We start from the raw sequence: 20,085 nt of genomic DNA on the forward strand, positions 1-20,085 counted from the left end.
TGGGGCTCACTTCAGCTTTCTGAGCCCCATCTGCGACGGCACCAGTGTGGCTCTGCCTCTCCAGGGCCTGGATGAGCCTGTTAGGAGGTGATGGAGGACAGGCCTATGGACACTCTGGTCTTGCTGGAGCCTGGGCGAGGCTGCTGGGTGGGTGCTGGGCTGCAGTGACCCGGGGGAAAGTGTCTCTCTCCCTGCCTGGTAGGGAGGGTGGGTGTCAGTGCCCACAGGTCCCCTCATTTCTCTGGCACCCCCCACCGTGCAGTGGGAGAGGGCAGGGACCCTGAACGGGGTGCTCCTGAGAGGAGGAGCAGGTGCACTGGATTAGCACCCAGAACTCAGGATAGGGTACCACATGGAAGCAGCTCTGCTGCTGGCTGTCCCAGGCAGCCCCGTTGCTGGTGGTCCACTCTGACCCCAGTCACCTGGACAAGGACTCCTAGAGCCTCGCATGGTAGAGGAAGCTCCTGTGTGATTCGCCTGCTGGCTGCAGGCCTTGGCACCCTGTCTGCTGAGTCTTACTCTTAGGAAGGGGTCTTGTGGGTGCCCTTAGTAGGAAGGAGAGGCTTGCCCACGCAGGGACAAGTAGCTCACATGCTTGGTGGGAAGATTCACCCCACACCGCCCCCCCTGTTGGGAAGATTCGCCCCATGCCGCTCCTTCTGCTTCCTCTCCACCCTGAGGCCTTCTGGCAGCTGGGGAAGCCCAGGATTCAGCCTGAGAGCTGCATAGTGTGACTGACCAGGCCGGGGCAGCCCCAGCGCATAATTACAGACCTGTCAGTGGGAAAATGGTCTTGTCAATTCTCTGTTGATTCATTTCAGCCTTTCCCCAGAAATCAAGTTTTTCTATTGATTTGATATAAACCAGCCCCTTGGATTGCTGGCAACTCAGGTGAGAGGTGGCCACTTTGCAGCCTTCTGCGCCTTCGGGGAGAAGCTGTGCTTGGCATTGCCCTGGAGCCGCAGGAACCCCTGGGCCGAGCCGTGGAAGATGGGGTCACACGTCCTCTGCAGCCTCTGCTCCTGCCTCTGCCCACAAAGACCAACTCCCCCAGTGACCTGTGGCCACCTAGTGGGGACAGGGTGTTTGCAGTGTTCTTGTTGACCAGCTGAAGAGGCATTCTGCTTTAAAGGGAACCAAAAAGTTTTATTTTTTTAAAGATACTTATTTATGTTCCTGAAAAGGCTTCTGTCTGTTTTAGTACTGTCTTTCTAGGCCAAAGACTATGCTCTAGATTTATAAATATTTCTTTTAACTCACTATTGCGCCCATTTGCTGGGAGGCCCTGTCCTCCTCTTGTCTTCCATAAGGCAAGAATGGTGGAAGGAGATAAAATCTGTCCTAACTTTTCCTAAAATGGAAATGTGTCATTTTATTTTCTGACAAAAAAGGAAACATACATTCCCTCCCGAGCCTTTTTCATATGCATGTTTCCTGTAACTAGAATCAAAGCACCCCGAAAGAGAGGAAGCAGGCTGAGCACTGCACGGCTGCGGAGCGCACAAAGGTACAAGCCACAAATCAAAATCACCTCCTGAGGGTCCTGAAGCCCCAAGATAATCATTGTGAAGATGATTCGGCTAAACGTCTTTTTAGACGCTTTTCTGGGCACACACACTCACACCAAAAATAGAATCCTGTAGTTCTGCAAATTTTTCTTATCACTTGCCAAATATAGACTGTCTTACTCCTGAATGTGGAGTGGTATTCCACGGCTGAATACTGATGTGTAGTATCCGCTGCGTGCAGGTGCCGTCATCTGCTGAAACAGCCCTCTAGTGGAGAAGATGTAGGCTGCAGTGTTTCTCCACGATGCAGATGATAAACAGGAATAGATAACCGGTCGCTTTGAGCCCTCGCATGTGTGCATATGGAGAATGCAGGCATTCCAGGGTTCTCAGGCTCGGCCTCCTTAGACATCATATGATGACATTCTCTGCTCATCTTTTTAATCATGTCAGGTGATCAGAGAATGATTTCCTTGCCACCATCACCACCACTGCCATCACCATTGCCACCATCACCACCACCATCACGACTGCCACCACCATCACCATCACCACCACTGCCATCACCATCACCACCACCACCATTGCCATGACTACCATCATAACCATCACCACTGCCACCACCACTGTCATCACCACCACCTTCACCACCATCACCATCACCACTAATATCCACCCGTCACCATTGCCACTACCACCTCTACCACCACCCCATCACTACCATCACCATCATCACCATGACCACCCCATCACAAGTATTACCACCGTCAGCACTACCACCATTGCACCACTATCATCACCACCAACACCATTGCCACTGCCACCACCACCATCACCACTACTGTCCACCCCATCACCATCACCATCATCATCATCACCACCACTACCACCAGCCTGTCACTACTATCACCACCACCATCACTGCTACCACCATCATCACCATGACCACTCCCATCACCAGTATGCCACCATCATCACCACCACCACTGTCACCACTGTCACCACATCACCACTAACACCATCGCCACTGCCACTGCCATCACCATTACTATCACCCCTTCACCATCACTCCCATCACCACCATACCCATAGCTACTAATGCTACCGCCGTCACCACCACTGTCACCACCACCCCATCACCATCACGCTGGTCGCTGTTGTTGAGGAAGTCTGCCTGGAGCTAGTCTAGAACCCTATGGCACCAGTCCTGGGATACCACAGGCACCACAGCCTCTGATTTGAGGCCTGAACAGACAGTCCATCTAGCTTTTGGGAGCTGAGCCTGGAGCATTTGGTGTCTGAACATCAGGTCTTTGGAGGATGTTTGAGGAGGTGACTTTGCTCACAAGAAGGCAGTTTTGAGCCTAAGTCCCTACCTTCATGGGCTGTGGCTACACACCATCTGTTGTTGCAACTGAGTTTGGGAGAAATGTCTACTCAGAAATGAAGACTCATTAGGGTAAGAGGTCAGGAGGTTGTCAGGACCCAGTAAGACTCATGTGAGCATAGAGAAATGGAGATATTTTCTAAATGACTTGGTAGAGCGTGACAGGAAATGCAGATGGAGCCTCAGCATGGCGTCACGGAACCCCAAACCAGAAGACGGAGCCTCAGCATGGCATCACGGAACCCCAAACCAGCTCCTCCCTGGGTTTCTCATCAATAAATCAGTCAATATTTCCACATTGTAAAATTATTTCCAAAAGATCTACCTTCCTTGTGGGCACTACAAGGTGCACCCTGTAAATAAGCCTGGGGCTCCACAGACTGGGCCGTCTTGCTGATCTTTCAGAGGCTTGTCTTGCAATGAATACAAACTGATTTCCATATCTTTACTTTCTGTGTCTATTAAAGCTGCATTTACTATGCAATCTTTATATTAATATACACCATGACTTGATATTTAAAAGAATTAGAGATGGTCGTGAACTGGGGTTGGCAAGCTTTCTCTGCAAAGACCAGTTGATAAATATCTTGGCTCTGAAAGCCACATATGGTAACTGTTTTCTCCTCCTCCTTACTCCTCTTCTCACTGCCCCCACTCCTCCTCCTCTTCTCCTCCTTTCTTATCCCTTCCCCACTTCTTCTTCTCCTTCTCTTTCTCCTGTTTCCTACAACCCTTTAAAAATGTAAAAACCATTCTTAGCTCCAAGGCCCGTGAGACAGGTCTCAGTGAATTTAGAAAGTTAATTTTGCCAGGTTAAGGACACGCCCGTGACACGGCCTCCGCAAGGCCTGAGACATGTGCCTGAGGTGGTCCGGTGTACAGTCTGCTTTTATACATTTTAGGGAGCCATGAGACGTCAATCAGTATGTGTGAGATGTGCTTTGGTTTGGTGCAGTAAGGTGGGACGACTGGAAGTGGGGGCTTCCAGGTTAGAAGTAGGGAAGAGACAAAAAGTTGCATTCTCCTGAGTCCTTGACCAGCCTTCCACAGAAAACACTATTGAGCCTGGCTCAGTGAATCTGCATTTTTACATAAACAGTAGGGGGGCGGGAACAAGGAGATATGCATTTGTCTCAGGGGAGCCTCAGAGGGATGACTTTGCACAGAGTGAGAGGCAGGGGTGCCCTGAGCAGTGCCCAGCTTGACTTTTCCCTTTAGCCTAGTGGTTTTGGGGTCCCAAGGTTTATTTTGCTTTCCCAGGCCCTATATGAAAGACAGGTGGGGTAGGTCCAATGGCTGCAGTTTGCTGGCCTCTGGTCAAAGAGGGTCTTTGAGGAAGTGCCTAGCTGTGGAAGTGCTGCTAAACCCTATACGCTAATCAGCTAGGTGTCAGCTTAAAGTGTATTTTCACAGAGCACAATTCATCTTTAGCAAATTCCAAGAAAATCAATGGTCAGAACTGACCTTCTCTTGGCTATAATGATCTGTTTGCATCAGATCAGATTTCCTGCGGAGAACAACTAGCAGTGTTGGATAAAATATATGGAACATCAGCTTTGGGAGCTATGGAGGCAGCTGGGATTTCAGAGGCCAAGATTCTGTTAATGAGCCTGATTCAATCATTCCACTGTGTATATGTGTATTGAAATATCACGTTGCACCCCTCACATATGTACAATTATTTGTCAATTAAAAATAAAATACAACTTTTTGTTTGTTTTGAGTTTTTTTGAGATAGAGTCTTGCTCTGTTGCCCAGGCTGGAGTGCAGTTGCACGATCTCGGCTCACTGCAACTTTGCCTCCTGGGTTCAAGCAATTCTCCTTTCTCAGCCTCCCAAGTAGCCGGGACTACAGGCACCTGCCACCACACCCGGCTAATTTTTGTATTTTTAGTAGATACAGGGTTTCACCATATTGGTCAGGCTGGTCTTGAACTCCTGACCTCAGGTGATCTGCCTGCCTCGGCCTCTCAAAGTGCTGGGATTACAGGCATGAGCCACTGTGCCCAGCCAATAAAACTTTTAAGACAGACCCATTGGAGGGCACTGTTGGGGAGCTGATCCCTGTGGGCTGCCTGTCTCCTGGGGGCACTTGTGATTCCTGTCCAAAGAGGCTAGAAATGAGGTAAGGGTTGTGGAGAAGAGGCAGTGAATCCCACAGAGCACTTGGCTACCTCACAGGGTGAGCTACCCACAAATTGATGTTTGAGCTGCAAAGGTTACCAGGTCTTGAGGATCCCAAGAATGGATCCCAAAGAGAAAGTAGGCAGAGGCAATCAGCACCTGTGGCTTTCACCTTTGACACACTGGCCAAATTCTTGAGTTGAGGAAGAGGCTGATCAGAAAGCTATGGAAAGGCAGGGCAGAATTTTTGGCAGTCTCATAATGCTGAAGAGATACAACTGGAATTCAGGAACTTCTAAGAAAAGGGGCCATAGCACACACCCCACCGCCCGGCCCCAGATGAGTCATGCCATAGGTGTGAGGATAAACCACGAGTAGACTGATCCTTCCAAGAATGACAGGTCTGAACTGTTGGCTCAGGCTTCACTTGAGTTAAGGGGACCTACCCTCCATCTGGCTGTCTAGCGAGCAGGAAGATGAGAAGATAGAATCGGCCAGAGTCTCTGCAGTTTCATATGTAATGTCTGAATTTCAGTTGTCAAGAAGCAAGACCAAGACACAAAAACAGATGACAATAGTATACCTACTTGTCACAGTCAAATTTTAAAAGAACTCTGATTGATATGTTCAAGAAAATAAGAGGTAAGTGGACAATTTCACCAGAAAAGTTGATTCTGTGAACAAAGTAATCAAATGGAAATTCTAGACCTGAAATTAAGAACTCAATAGATGGGTATCACAAAAGATTGGGTGTGAAGGAAGAGTGGATGAGGGAGCTGGATGAAGGTCCATGGGAATAACCAGGCCGAGTAACAGATCAAAACTGAGAAACGGCATAGGAGAGAGTATATGAGGCACGTGAGATCTGTTGGAAAGGCCTGTACGTGTAAGTGGAGTCCCAGAATAGGAGAAAGAAAAGAAAGAAGCAATATTCAAGGCAATGATAGCCAAGATGTCTTTTCAAACCTGAAGAAAGATACCAAACCCTGGATTTTAAAAGATCTATTATGTAGCTATTTTTAAGATAAATAACAGTTGAATATTGGCAGTTTTGTATAGTTAGTGCAACCTCACAGAATGAATACAAAGAAAACTCTATGTCTCAACATCATCCTAAAATTAGCAAAAACCAAAGTTTAAGAGAAAATCTGGAACGCAAGCAGAGAAAAAGCATATGACATTCATCTCTACTGATGAATTGTTTCGCCAGAAACCATGGAGACCAGAAGGCAGTGTGGTGAACCTCCCATGTGATGGAAGAAAACACCCATCAGCTCAAGTTCTGTACTCACTGGAAATGTTTCTCAGTATAAAGATGAAATCAAGACATGTCCAGACAAACAGGACTTGAGAGACTCCATCAGAAGATGACTCTTAGGAAAATACTGCGGGGACTTCTGGCAGAAGGAAAATAATCCCATGTGGAAACAAGGAAGTAAGGAAGGCAGGGACAGCAGTGGGAGGTGTCAGTGGTTTGGTGAATCAACATGAATATTGACTGCACAGAAGGTAAAGGAGTGAGTGTTCTCAGGTTTTGGCATTTTCCAGGATGTGATAATGCGTGTTACACTGTAATAAGTCAGGGATCCATGTTCTTTTTTGTGGAAAGAATGTGTAACATGATCTACCCTTTTAACATTTTAAGTGCATGGCACAGTATTGTTGACCATAGCTGTGATGTTGTACCACAGATCTCTACCCCTCGTTCATCCTGCAGAACTAAAACTTTATACCCATTGATTAGCAACTCCCCACCCTTGCCCCCACCCAGCCCCTGGAAACCATCATCTTCTCTCAGTTTCTAGGAATTGACTATTTTAGAAGCCTTGTCTAAGTGCAATCATGCAGTGTTTTCTTTCTGTGCCTGGATGATTTCACTCAGCTCATGTCTTCTGGGTTCATCTATGTTGTCACTTACGGCAGGATTTTCTTTTTTAAGGCCGAGTAATGTTTCATTGCATAGATACACCACATTTTAAAAACCTGTCCAACTCTTGATGGACATTTGGGTTGTTTCCACCTCTTGGATATTGCAAATGATGCCACAGTGAGTGTGGGAATGCAAGTATCTCTTTGGAGATCTTGATTTTGACTCTTTTGGGTAAAAGCCCAGCTGTGGGATTGCTGGATCAAATCGTAGCTCCATTTTTAATTTTTTGAGGAACCTATGTACTGTTTCCCATAGTACATAGGTTCTTTCTGTATCTCCACAGCAGTTTACAATCTTCACCAAGACTCTTCTTTTTTTTTTTTTTTTTTTGATAATAGCTATCCTACAAGTGTGATATGATAGCTCATTGTAGTGTTGATTTTGATTTTGCCGATGATTAGTGATGTTGTATATCTGTAGTCCATTTGTATTTCTTCTTGTGAGAAGTGTATATTCTGGTCCTTTTGCCCATTAAGCAAAAAATCAGGATATTTTGTTTTTGGTTATTGAGTTTTAGCAGTTCCTTATACATTTTGGATATTAACTTTAAAAAAGTTATATGATATGCAAGTATTTTATTCTATTCTGTAGGCTGCCTTTTCACTCTGTGGATTGTTCCTTTTGCTGTGCAAAAACTTTAGTTTGATGTAGTCTTACTTGTCTATTTCTGCTTTTGTTGCTTGAGTTTTTGGTGTCAGATCCGAAAAATAATTGCCAAGACCAATGTCATGAAGGTTTTTTCTGTGTTTTCTTCTAGGAGGTTTACCATGTCAGGAGTTACATTTAAGGCAGCAATCCATTTTTAGTTGATGTGCGTGTGTGTGTAAGATGACAGTCCAGTTTTGTTCTTTGCATGTGGATATCCAGTCTTTCTGACGCCATTTGGGATGCAGTTACGTGTGTTGCACCATAATAAGTCAAGGACTCATGTTGTTATTTCTAGAATAACTGCAAAAAGAATAGCTAACAAGCTAAGAAAGGGAATAAAAATAACAATAAAAACAATCCAAAAGAAAGCAATAAAAAAGAGTAAAGGGGGAAATAAAACAGATAAGACAAATAAAAAACCAAGATAAGATAGTAGATATAAATTCTAATATATTAGTAATTTCATTGCAAATAAATGAGATAAATATTCCAATCAAAAATTAAAGAGTGCCACTAAAAATCAAAACCAAAACCATGCCGTTTACAAGGCACTACCTTCAATGTTGAGCTATAAAAGGTTGAAAGGCTGGAAGAGAACACAATGAAAACATTAATCTAAAGAAAGCTGGTATATCTAAACTAATACACAAAGTAGATCTTAAGGCAGGAAGCATTTTTTGAGATAAAAAGGGTCATACAAAATAAGGATTAGTCTATCAGGAACACATGATAATTATAAATTTGATGCACCTGATATAATTTTAAAATATATAAAGCAAATATTGTGATAATTAAAGGAAAGAATAATGCACAATCCCAAATGCATTTTATGCATGTTTGCTTTTATTATTGGTATGTATGTTCCATCACGTATTTAGAGATGCCAAAGAAGTCTGAAGAACGAGGTTAGCAATCTCGGCCTAACCGGAACACTGCACCTATCAAATAGAACCTGTGTTCTGTTCAAGTGCACATGGCATGCCTATTGAAAATGACCATCTCAGAGTGTTTCTTTGGTGAAAGAAATTAAGCTAAAAACAATGGGGAAAAAAAACCCCTAGAAATACCTAAAGGTTTGGAAATGAAGCAGTACTCTTCTAAATGCCCCATGTGTCAAAGAAGAAATGTCGATAGAAATCTGAAGACACTTTAAACTGAACTAAAATAAAAATACAATATTAAACAATTGTGGGAGTTTTGGGATCAAGCTAAAGCTATGGTTAGAAATAAATTATAATCTCAAATGCTTTTAATAGAAAAGAAGAAAAGGTAAATAAACATGTGTCTAAAGAATTTAGAAAAAGAACAGAAAATTGAAGTTAAAGACATATAAGAATATGATAAAAAGAAGAGCAAAAACAATGTTAATAGAAAACAAATGTACAACACAAAGAGAATGAACAACACCAATTGTTGATTGTTTAAAAGATTTGAATATAAATTTCTGGCAAGCCTGATCAAGGAAAACAGAAGGAAGGGCCAGCTTGCCCGTGCCAGGGATAAAAAGTGGACGTTGCTATAGATCCACATCACGAGCAACTTTTGCCTGTAGACTTCGAAATAAAGTGGCAAATGTAGCCATATATTTTTTTATACCCTGTGATCGAATAATTTCACCCTTAGATACACGTATTCCCAGCAGAAATGCAGATTGAGGTTTGCAAAGGACATGTACAAGAATGTGTCTAGCAGCTTGGTTCGTATCTGTGGAAGCTGAACACATTCGTCTTTTGTGGTCTGGTAATTCCACTCCTGTGAGTACATACCCGGTAGGAATGCAAACTTAAATATACAAAAATGCCCAAGAATGTTCCCAGCAGCTTGATTTATAAGAGTTTACAACTGAAATAACTTATACGTCTATCCACAGTAGAATGTATAAATAACTGTGGGATGTTACATACAATTAAATACTATAGAGCAATAAAAAACCACCAGCTACCGTGGCACAGAGCAGCACAGATGACTCTCATGAATGTGATGTTGTGCAAAGAAGCCAGATTCAAAAGAGCACAGAGTGTGATTCCATTGACCTGAAGTTTCAACAGGCAAAGCTCATGTTCAGCCTGGAATTTAGAATGATGGTGACTGAGAGGATGGGTAGGGGCTTGTCGGTGACGAATCTGTGTCTGGGTGGGTGTGTTCGTTTTGTAAAAATTCATAAGGTTGTGGGGGCTCTTCCCCCTTCCCTGTTTTCACCCCAGGTTAGTCACCAGGTGTTTCTTCTGTAGCAAGAGTGTAAGCAGTTCTAGTGCAGGCGAGGCTTGTCTTAAACTCTGTTTTATGGGACTTGCGTCTGTTCTGAGCTGGCCTTGCTTCCTGGAAATCCTGGGCCAGGCTGTGTGTTCAGGCAGCATCGAGTGTGTCCTCATCGGTGCATTCTTTGGAATGCACAATATTTCAATAAAAAGTTTATAAAGTGATATTTCTAATAGCTGTTGTTTGTTTGCATAATACTTTAAACGTATTCCAGGGGCTTTAAAACATTTTATCTTTGCTGATAGTCTCAGAAAACTTTGCAGGAGGCTGCAGGCATTTAAGTGATGCTTGCCTTCCCTGGTAGAGGTGGGGCCTGGGCCAGAGCTTGCACCCTGCCCCTCCCAACACTGTCCCAGGACGACTCAGAGGTTAGCTTTTCATGACCGAAGCGTTTGAAACCTGTGACCTGAGCTCTGTGTGTACAGGACTTTGTCATTTGTAGTTAGCTTTAGCTTGACAGGTTTGGATGCTTGTTCAGGGAACAGGCCTGGAATTCTGGAGTGCCCAATGCTTTCGCCCTGGTGCAAGGCCCTCCCATGCCCACCCTGCTGCTCCTCATGAGTCACTGTGTGGTCCCCCTGAGGATATGCGGAGCACCTGTGGCATCTCCCTGACCGTGTCGTGTTTCTCTTTTCCCTCACACTTCACTAAAGGTCCTCCCCTCCCTGCCCTGGACAAGGCCTCCTGCGAGTCGGCCAGAATATTCCATGGTCATGGCTGCAGTGATTGGCTCAGGAGGGGTCATGTGACCAAAGTGGATCCTGTTAGAGTGGACTAGACTCTGAGGATGCTGGACAGGGCTCTGCATTTCTGCTCAGGTGGGCAGGACAGCAGGTAGGCTTGTCACTGCTGGCACTTGAGGGCTGGTGCTGATGTCCAGCAGGCAGGTCAGAGAGAGGGACGAGCAGGTCCTGGATAACATGGTGGAGCACTCGGACACAGCTTCTTGAGCACCAGCCTGTCCCTCGGGTTTGTGGCTGTGAGCCAGTGTGTGCCTGGTGTGTGCCCAGTGTGAGCCATTGTGAGCCTGGTGTGTGCTCAGTGTGTGCCCACTGTGAGCCAGTGTGTGCCCACTGTGAGCCAGTGTGTGCCCAATGTGTGCCTGGTGTAAACCAGAGTATGCTCAGTGTGTGCCCGGTGTGAGCCATTGTGTGCCCAGTGTGAGTTGATGTGTGCCCAGTATGTGCCCAGTGTGAGTTGATGTGTCTAGTGTGTGCCCAGTGTGAGTCGGTGTGTGCCCAGAGTGAGTCACTGTGTGCCCAATATGTGCCCAGTGTGAGCTGATGTGTGCCCAGTGTGTGCCCAGTGAGTCAGTGTGTGCCCAGTGTGAGTCAGTGTGTGCCCAGTGTCAGTGTGTGACCAGTGTGTGCCCAGTGGTCGACCTGAGCCCAGTATGTGCCCAGTGTGAGTCTTGTGCGCCCAGTATGTGCCCAGTGTGTGCTCAGTGTGTATCCAGTGTGTGCCCGGTGTGAACGAGTGAGTACCCAGTGTTCAAACTGGCCCTGATCTGTCACTGAAAACATTCTCATTGAGACAAAGACAAGAATTTGGTTCTGATTTGCTTGAAATCACAGTGATGAATTTGAGCTTGTTTTCCTCAGCCCAAGCTCTTTGCATTTGCCATGTTCTGGGGTCTTGGGTGGTCCTCATTAGCCAGCTCCCCCAGGGCGACTTCACCCCTTCGGTCTGATTGGAGTCAAACATGTCTGCTCTGGTGCCACGGCCAGACACAGCCAGGGTCAGATGGCCACTGCCTGGCGGTCTCCGTGCAGGGACCATTCTGAGAGGGTGGGGGCTCCTCCCCGCTTCTCCTGCTTTCACTCCAGGGCAGTCACCAGGTGTTTCTTTCATAGCGGGAGTGTGAGCTGGGTTCCATGCTCTCATGGTAGCTTCGTCTGTGCTGAGCTGGCCTTGTTTCCTGGAAATCCCAGGGCAGGCTCCAGCTCCCTGCAGAGACACAGAATCGGCCCCACAAGGGGCTGAGTGGGCCTGAGGGCTTCATTGATCCCGCAGCCCTGCCATATCTCTCGTGGTAGCGACACCACCAAACGGTTCCCTGTCCATTAGGACAAGAAGCACGCACTCCCATGCAGTGATCTTGGCTCTTGGAGTGGGAGTCCAGCAGAGCCAGGGCTGCACTGAGCCGTGTGAAGCCCCACAAACCACGGAGCACTTCTGGAAGCATGCCTGGGGCCACACACCCTGAAGCATTTCCATGAAGGTGACTGGGGTGGTTTTCACCTTCACCAGAGACCTCCACGTGTGGCACTGGCTTCTGGGTCTAAGAGGCCCCTCTGCCTGTGATGCTGGCAGGCTGCTCTCCCTCATCCCATCCCATGCTGAGCTTGCTGCATTCTTTAGCCCACTTTCAATTCAGGTGGATTCTCCTGCTCCTTGGAATATTTACAAAGCATTGTTGTTTAAGAAATCTTCTGGTCCCATGAGTGTGGCTATGCTGTGTGGTCTCCACGCCAGTTGGTTGGGTTTGGGGAATCTCACATGTCTTTGGGCTTCATATTCACCCCCTTTCACATCTTCCTTTTAAATGATCACTTTTGTTTGGAGATTTGGACTTGACATTTCAGACCCCATTAGCTCACCATCAATGGCGTATTATGGAAACCCACTCCTGCATCCAATTGAATTCAGATTGCATTTAATAAAAAAACTGTAAATTAGTGAAAAACCAGAAACTGAGTTGAGCCCATCTTCCTGAACGTTTGCCTGCTGGCGGTCTGGAGCTGAATTCTTTCCTCCTGGACGGGCTCTGCTGTGGGGATGGCTATGTGCTTGAGCAGAGGGTGGCAGGAGGTACGTGCAATCAGGCCAGGCTCTCCCAGGCCGGGAATGAGGGAGACGGCACATCACCAGCGGGTCTAAGGGTGTGTGGAAGCCGCAGCGGGGACCCAGCTTTGGGCTGACGGTCAGCGGGAAGGAGGCAGAGATGGTGGCGGAGTGGGCGGTGCAGAGAGTGCCTGGTGGCAGGACGTCCCGGAGGAGGGATGCTGAGCTCCGGGCTGTGGGAGGAGCAACTGCGAAGGGCCAGCGTCGAGAGCCTAGCAGGACCTCCTCAAGGCTTCCCTCATGCGGGAAGGAATGTGGATCTGTCGGAACGTGCTTCAGTTCCGATTGAACGTGTTCTTCCCTGGAGACGCAGGGCAGCTTCTGCTGCAGAGCAGGGTCTCGGATGCTGCCTCGCCATGCTCTTGGCTTCAGGAAAGCCCCTTGGCTGGGCAAGTGCTGGGGACGCAGGAACAGTCTGCCCTGCCCTGGCATGGGTACGGTACCTCTGAAACACGTTGGTTGGATCAGGAAGGATATTCTTAGTACAGAGCAGTTAGATGAGAATATTATATCTTAGCAAGCAAGACGGTCAGTGCTAGGAATCTGAAGCCTTGGTCTCAGGTCAGGCTTGGCCACCAACTTGCCATGTGCCCACAGGTTGATTTGGCCGGGTCAGTTAGAATCTGCAAATCCTCCCACACCCTGTTTTTCTTGCAATGAGGCTGTCCTGGCACCAGGGTGCAGTTGGGATGCCCTCGGGACGCTCTGCATGAGGGCAGCTGCTTTTATAATTTCCACTGCCATGGAAAAGCTCTGTCTTTATTGGAAAAGACCTGAAAGAAGTGAGTAAGTGACACAAAGACATAGTGACTGAATTCCCCGTAAGAATGAGGAAGGAACTCTGCCTCTGAACTGTAACTGCCCCCCTTAGATCACTGCTCGGCCCCCTTTGAGCACTGACTGAAAGTGACCTGTGAGACAGAGGCCTGGTCGGGTGACGGCGACTCTGTGACGGATACCATCTGGCTGCTAGAATTATGCTTAGCAGTGTCTTAAGAACGTAAGAAAATCCTGGTGGAATCATGTTAAAGGACAAAGGAAGCTATGAAGCATACCAGTGCTGTGATCTCAACGATGGAGACATCATAAGTAATATAATAAATAGACCAATATCAGTACCAATGCTGTGATCTCAACTACGGAGAGAAATAGACGTTGTAGCAGCCGTTTCCTCAGATTGCTGGGCCACAGATAATGTTCGTTTTTTCCTGTGCAGTTTCTGTCCAGGGGCACACGTGGTTTAAAAGAACGGCCCAGTGGCTTTCCCCGAAGGCTTTCCCGAGGGTCTCACTGCCACCCTCGTCTTCGCAGCCCCCTTGCCCGGATGCGCTGGGAGCCATGTCTGACACCGCTGTGCCTTCACCACCTCGTGTTTTCTTATTGTTAAAAGTGAATGTTTTTCCATTTCAGGATGAAACAAAGTGCTCCAGCTCCCCTGCCCTCTTGTAGGAGCGAGTTTCATTTGTGAGTTTCATTTCATTTCAAACTCCTAGTTTGGAGTTGCTCAGACTGGCTTGTTGGGTTTCATCGCTCTCTTTTAACACTTGGTGACAGGTTAAGAGAACTCCTGACATTTGGAAGCCAGGCAGAATGGAAGTCCTGGGCAGAGTCAGGTGTGAAGGCATCAGTGAGGATGGACTAGGTAGGACTCTTCCGTCTTTCTTGACAGCGCATCAGGACTTTTCAGCCTATCGTTTTGGGTTCTTAGCAGCAATGAACATGGTTGTTTTGTCTTAAGGCCTCAAGTGATGTCTACATGATGGAGGGGCCCCTCCTTTACTCACAGAAACCTGATGGTGGATGGTAGGTATACCTACAGGGTGCCTTCTTCAAAACACCTGGGCACCAGACCCTGGCAGCTGGCATGGGAGATGAGGCTGATGGTTAGCGCCCCTGGGCCCCGAGGTCTGAGGCCTCAGACCTTCTCGAGGGCACCGCACACGCCTGGCCACCGGCGCCAAGCAGCAGCATTGTGCTTGACTCTGCTCTCAGGGCTGTGCTTTGCGGCCGTCTCAGTCCCTGGTAGAAGAGCATTTCCTGACCACCGGGCATGACGCGTGCTGGCGTGTGTGTGTGTGAGACCGTTCCGCACGCACATACGGTCTGTTTGACTGTAGCTAGAGACATGTTAATAATGGAGGCAGCAGGAGGGTCAGTTCTTTAATCTTCATCTCCAGAGGTCACAGACGTTGTCCCTGTTTTTGCATGAAGCGACGTTCACTCAGCCACCCGGAGCTAGTGTGTTATAATCACAGACTTTGGGAGCAATAAACATTAACTGGCAGAGTTTCTGAAAACAATGCTTCGCTTTGCTCCTTGACACAATCCCATTACAGCTGGGGGAGTCGATATGATGCCTTGTTTCATGATTGCTTTTCTTCCACTTGGGCGGTTGCTCAATAAAGCCCAGAGAAGAACGGACCACTCGTAAACAGAACAGATGGTGCCATGTGCCTGCCCTCTTTGGCCTCTCTGCGTCCACGTGTGCACGTTACGGAGCACTTCCGTGCCCTGTGTAAGCCTGTGTTCCCCGCAGAGAAACCACTGGGCACCTGGAGGGTGGTGCAGCAGGTGCCAGAATCCGACAGGTGCCTCTCCGCTCGGGACCTTGGAGCTCTTTAGCCTCATCTAAAAAGTGAAAATAAGGTAATTACCACCTTAGAGGAGGAATTGTGAGGATAAAAGGAAATAATACCTGCAAACTACAGAGCACAGCAGAACTCCATGCAAAGCAATTTTCGTGATTCAATTCCAGTGCAGGCCATAAAGGGACTGTCATGTCCCAGTTTCTCTCTTTCCTCATCTAGAAAATGAGGGGCCAGTTGTGGCAGCTCACGCCTGTAATCCCAGCACTTTGGGAGGCCAAGGTAGGCGTAACACTACAGGTCAAGGGTTCGAGACCAGCCTGGCCAACATGGTGAAACCTCGTCTCTACTAAAAATACAAAAACTAGTAATCTCAGCTTCTCAGGAGGCTGAGGCAGGATAATCTTTTGAACCCAAGAAGTGGAGGTTGCAGTGAGCTGAGATCGTGCCATTGTACTTCAGCCTGGGTGGTAGAGTGAGACTTCGTCTCAAAAAAAAAAAAAAATGAGGGACAAGAGGGGCTAATCTCTGAGACCTCTTCCCCTCTAGGGACATTTTCATTGAGACAGTTTGGGAGTGCCCTGGATAGGACAGGCAGGGGCACTGGAAAGGAAGCTTGGGCAGGACCATTGCATGTCCTGAGGTTCACCGTTTCCCCATGAGGTCATGGGTGCTCCCAGGAAAGGTCAGGCTTGCATCACTTAGCAAGGGAAGGCTGCCATGGGTGGAGGGAAGCTCCCAAATCTACTTCCTTTTCTCCCGTGTGGCTTAAGTCTGGGCCAGCAGTAGGGGAGAGAGGGGAACATGGATCCTGGTGTCTTCCCCGTGGTTTCTCTTGGGTCTCTTGCTTGTTTCCCAAAGGAGTCGATGTATACAGTTTGTTCATGGCTCAAGGCTCTTTTCTTTGCTGTCTTAACAAGTGACAGTGTTGAAGGTAAATTTGCATTTTGTGGCGTCACCTCAGGCTCCCTTTTTCTTGTTGCTTCGGGCTGAGGAGCAGGGAAAGAACACCTGTGGTCTCTGGTTTAGTGGCCATGGTTCCTATTTGGGAAACTGGCCTGGACCCCGACTTGCCATCGTCATCCTCTGCCCACTTTGTCTCTGGAGAGCAGCAGGAGTGGGCAGTGGCCTTAAAGCCTTTCTTCGTCTCTACTGACCGTGCAGATTAACCACCAACTGCTTGTAAGCTTGAGCTCCTGTGAGCTGGCCAAGCTCGGGAAGATTATTGAGACCAGGTCCGAATGGTGGTCCCAGAAGCTGGCAGTTCCAGTCCAGGTATCACGTCAGTGCAGCTTCCGAGACCTTCAGATGGCGTTTGCCGTTTCATGTGGAGTAGAGGGCTCCTTTTCCTTCTTTTTCCTTCAATCTTCCTTTTATTTTACTTCCTTTAGACATGCAAGAGTGTGTGTGTGCATCTGAAATGAGAATCTGGCAGCGTTCAGAGTTTTCCGGCTCAATTCCACGTCCAGATTTGTAATTCAGAAAATCAGATGGTATTGGAAGCTGCCGTGGATGGGGCCTGCTGGTACTTCTCACAGTCCGACTCTCCCCAGCCAGGCTGGCCAGAGAGCCCGAGGCTTTTTCAGAGACATGGATGCTGTCTTTTGCAGTTTAAGAACCTACCTCGGATTTGCATTCTGATCTGCCTTTCCTTTTTTTTTCTCAAGTGAATGAATTGAACCACACGATCTGCATTTCTTAAAAGGTTGACTGCAATTCAGTTCCTTATAGGCCAGCTCCTTCGTAGTTTTCAATCTCTTAGGAAGATTCAGTCAGCTTGAAAAATTGATGTATTCTAGCAAAATTGCATTTTAGTGATACTTTTCAGTAGATAATTCTATGAAAAGTGGATTTAAGTGTTTCTGTGATGAGGCTTGATTATTAATGCAGAACTTGACTGCCAAGAACCAAACTACCTCCCTCATCAGTAACTTGGTCTCCAGTTCCAGCATACGTTGCTTGAGAATATTTCACAGATCTGAAAATGAAGGTGTCCCCAAGTTGTTCAGCATTAAGACAAACTTTATTTATTTTAACCCTAAACCTTAGGGCTAATAATAATTATTTATTTTCCCAAAGGCATTCATAAATAGGTTTGGTCACTACTTTTAAATGTAAAAATTTTTAATTTCAGTTCTATCTCATTTACATCAAACAGAGCACGTGGCTCCCAAAGAAGCCCAGAGCATGCTGGGGAGAAAGCTAGCAATTTACCCCACTATTCAGCCTCGTTTTTCTTTCATTTTCATGGAAACCGTAAGATTGTTTTTGTGTTTCAGATCAAACATGTTTTTGAGCAAAGAGTACATTACCCAGCTGTCCTAAAAGCAGAACTTATCACTGTTCGGATTTAATCCAAGCCATCTGCTGCGTTTCTCTTTCCATTTATTTTGAGGTGCATCACAGGAAAGCTGCTTCTTGACATATCTCACTTGGAGAAACTACAAAGAGGAAAATATGGCAAAAGCTTTCAACGTCACTTTGTCGATGCACTTTGCATAAATAATGAAACGTTGCCCTTCACTCAGTGCGCAAAAACCGAGCGCTTATCACCCCAACTTTAAAATAAATTTGAAAACTACAAGGAACAAAAGCAGCCTTACATTTGCATTTCCTACCAGGGCGGGTGTCACTGGTATCCACAGGCTGAGCTCTTTTTTCAAGTGTGAGTTCAGTCAGCTTTTCACCAGAAGGCCCAAGAGCTGTTCAGGACTTGATGTATAGACCTGCAGCTGTAAAGGGACCCGGCGGACCTCCAGCCATAAAGGATCCAGTGGGCCTTCAACCGCAGTGGGACCTGGCAGACCTCCAGCCACAGTGGGACCCAGCGGACCTCCAGCCGCAGTGGGACCCAGTGGACCTCCAGCCATAATGGGACCCAGCGGACCTCCAGCCATAAAGGGATGTGGCGGACCACCAGCCGTAAGGGGACCCAGTGGATCTCCAGCTGTAAGGGGACCCAGCAGCCCTCCATCCACAATGGGACCTCCAGCCATAATGGGACTGACAATGGGTGCAGCTGGCCCTTGTTTCCCAAGCCTGAAGTAAATATCTGAGCCACACAGGTCTAATGAGATGTGGGAATCCTCAGTTCAGAAATGACCTTGAACTCAGATACTTGACCAGAGGATGACGGGGGCAGAACTGGGTGTGTTGTGCTTTCTAAGCTGTTATGGGTCTGATCAAGTATGGGGAGGTGATCCTGGATTTGGACATCTCTGTTAGGCCCTGTTGGAACCCAGAGCGCCTGTGAGCCAGAACCGCCTGTGACCTGCCCCTTGTGCAACTGCTGCATCTCATTAACAGGGACACAGAGGAGACTGACTCAGAGCCATCCTTTCATCCCTGCTTCCACAGCAGACGCCGCTGCTTGCACATTTCACAAATGTGGCTGGAGGAGGGAGGCAAGAACCACTCATCACTGGGATTATCTTCTGGGAAGCCCACTTGGATGACTCACAGCCATGACAGCTTGGGGCTCGGAGGGAAGGGAACTCGGGTAACGTGCAGTGGTGTGAATTGCTTTGCACGGTACTTGTCAAACGGCCTCTTTTTGTAAATAACTCTTCTCATTAAAAACATAAGGGAGCTTTGCAACTATGCTGATCTCATTGGCTTTTGATGAAGAAGGAGGAATATATGCTGGACCCTGTGCCTGAAGCCAGAGTCCCAGGGACCCCAAGCCCAGGAAAAGACAGAGCCAAGATTCTGTGTTCTGAAAAGAGCCACATGTGGCTCAGATACCCTCAAAGGAGAGAAGAGCTGAGGTAACCCGTGGTCAGCAAGAGTCAGGAGGCTGAGGCCGTGCCCGTCGTCTTGGCTGAAGACCTAGGGGCGTTGTGGTCAGCAAGAGTCAGGAGGCTGAGGCTGTGCCCATCATCTTGGCTGAAGACCTAGGGGCGTTTTCCCAGGTGGGCAGTCTCCTCCTCACCACTGCAGCTTTGGGGTGCTGGCTCTCTGAGTTCAGGCCAAGGCCAGCTCGCTGTAAGACAATGCGTCCTGCCTGCCTTGGGAAGGAAAACAGACAGGAGAACTTGGGAGGGAGAACATGTTCCCAGTTCTTGACTCAGTCACTCTAGGAGACAGGAGGACTTGGCAGAGAACACGTTCCCTTTTCTTTAGGAGATAGGAGGGCCTGGGAGGGAGAACACTTTCCCAGTCCTTTACTCACCGTTGTGCTGGACACAAATGTGGCAGGAACTGCTCACAAAATGCCCCAAAGCTCTGGGGATCTTGGGGGTCAGGTCCTTGATGCACAAGAACGTAACTGTGGGCAATGTGGCAGAGTTTCAGCAGATGCCTGTTGAGTAAAGAATAGAGGCACTGAGGATTTGGCACAGCTCAGGGTCTGACACTAACACAGGTGGATTCGGTACCCAGCACTGGTGTCGATGAGCCTTTTCCTTCAGGAGTGGGCTTTGAAATAATGACTGCCCCTTCTTTTAGATTTGAAGATAATAAAATAATGAAGTGCTGAGCTTCTGAGTCCAGTCTGACATGATGTGTGATCTTGGAAATCCCTGGGTGGTGAACACTGGCCATGCAGAGTGCTGGAGGCTTGTGAATTGGACTCTCCTCTCCAAGTGCTCAGCAGGTGTTTCACTCACTCCGGCTGCAGTGCTGTGTGGCAGGTCTCCTGGTGTGATGTGGAAGGAGGGCTGTGTGAGTCAGGGCCGACCCTCCCAGAGCAGGGACTCGGAGAGAGATCAGTCGCTCTGCTGGGCACCTCCGAGAGTTCTGACGCCCTGTGCTCTTGACCGAGACTTCCTCAGTCTCTGATTAGTGATTACGGTAGCGAAG

General features: G+C 47.7%; 1 protein-coding gene across 2 annotated transcripts in view; it reads left to right on the plus strand.

The window, feature by feature from the left end:
* The first annotated feature begins 14,212 nt into the window (after positions 1 to 14,212).
* PTPRN2 (protein tyrosine phosphatase receptor type N2) overlaps positions 14,213 to 20,085 on the plus strand; it is an 831,505-nt gene continuing 825,632 nt past the window's right edge. Inside the window, exon 1 of one of the 2 annotated variants that reach the window (XM_032244877.1) lies at positions 14,213 to 14,342. In XM_032244877.1, coding sequence (XP_032100768.1) covers positions 14,291 to 14,342 — 52 coding nt within the window. In that variant the 5' untranslated portion in view covers positions 14,213 to 14,290. The remainder of the gene's footprint in view (positions 14,343 to 20,085) is intronic. The other variant, XM_032244876.1, reaches the window with a different exon arrangement.

This window comes from Sapajus apella, unplaced genomic scaffold (genome assembly GCF_009761245.1).
Source record: "Sapajus apella isolate SASKATOON/1434 unplaced genomic scaffold, GSC_monkey_1.0 scaffold56, whole genome shotgun sequence".
In the NCBI taxonomy this organism is placed as follows: domain Eukaryota; kingdom Metazoa; phylum Chordata; class Mammalia; order Primates; family Cebidae; genus Sapajus; species Sapajus apella.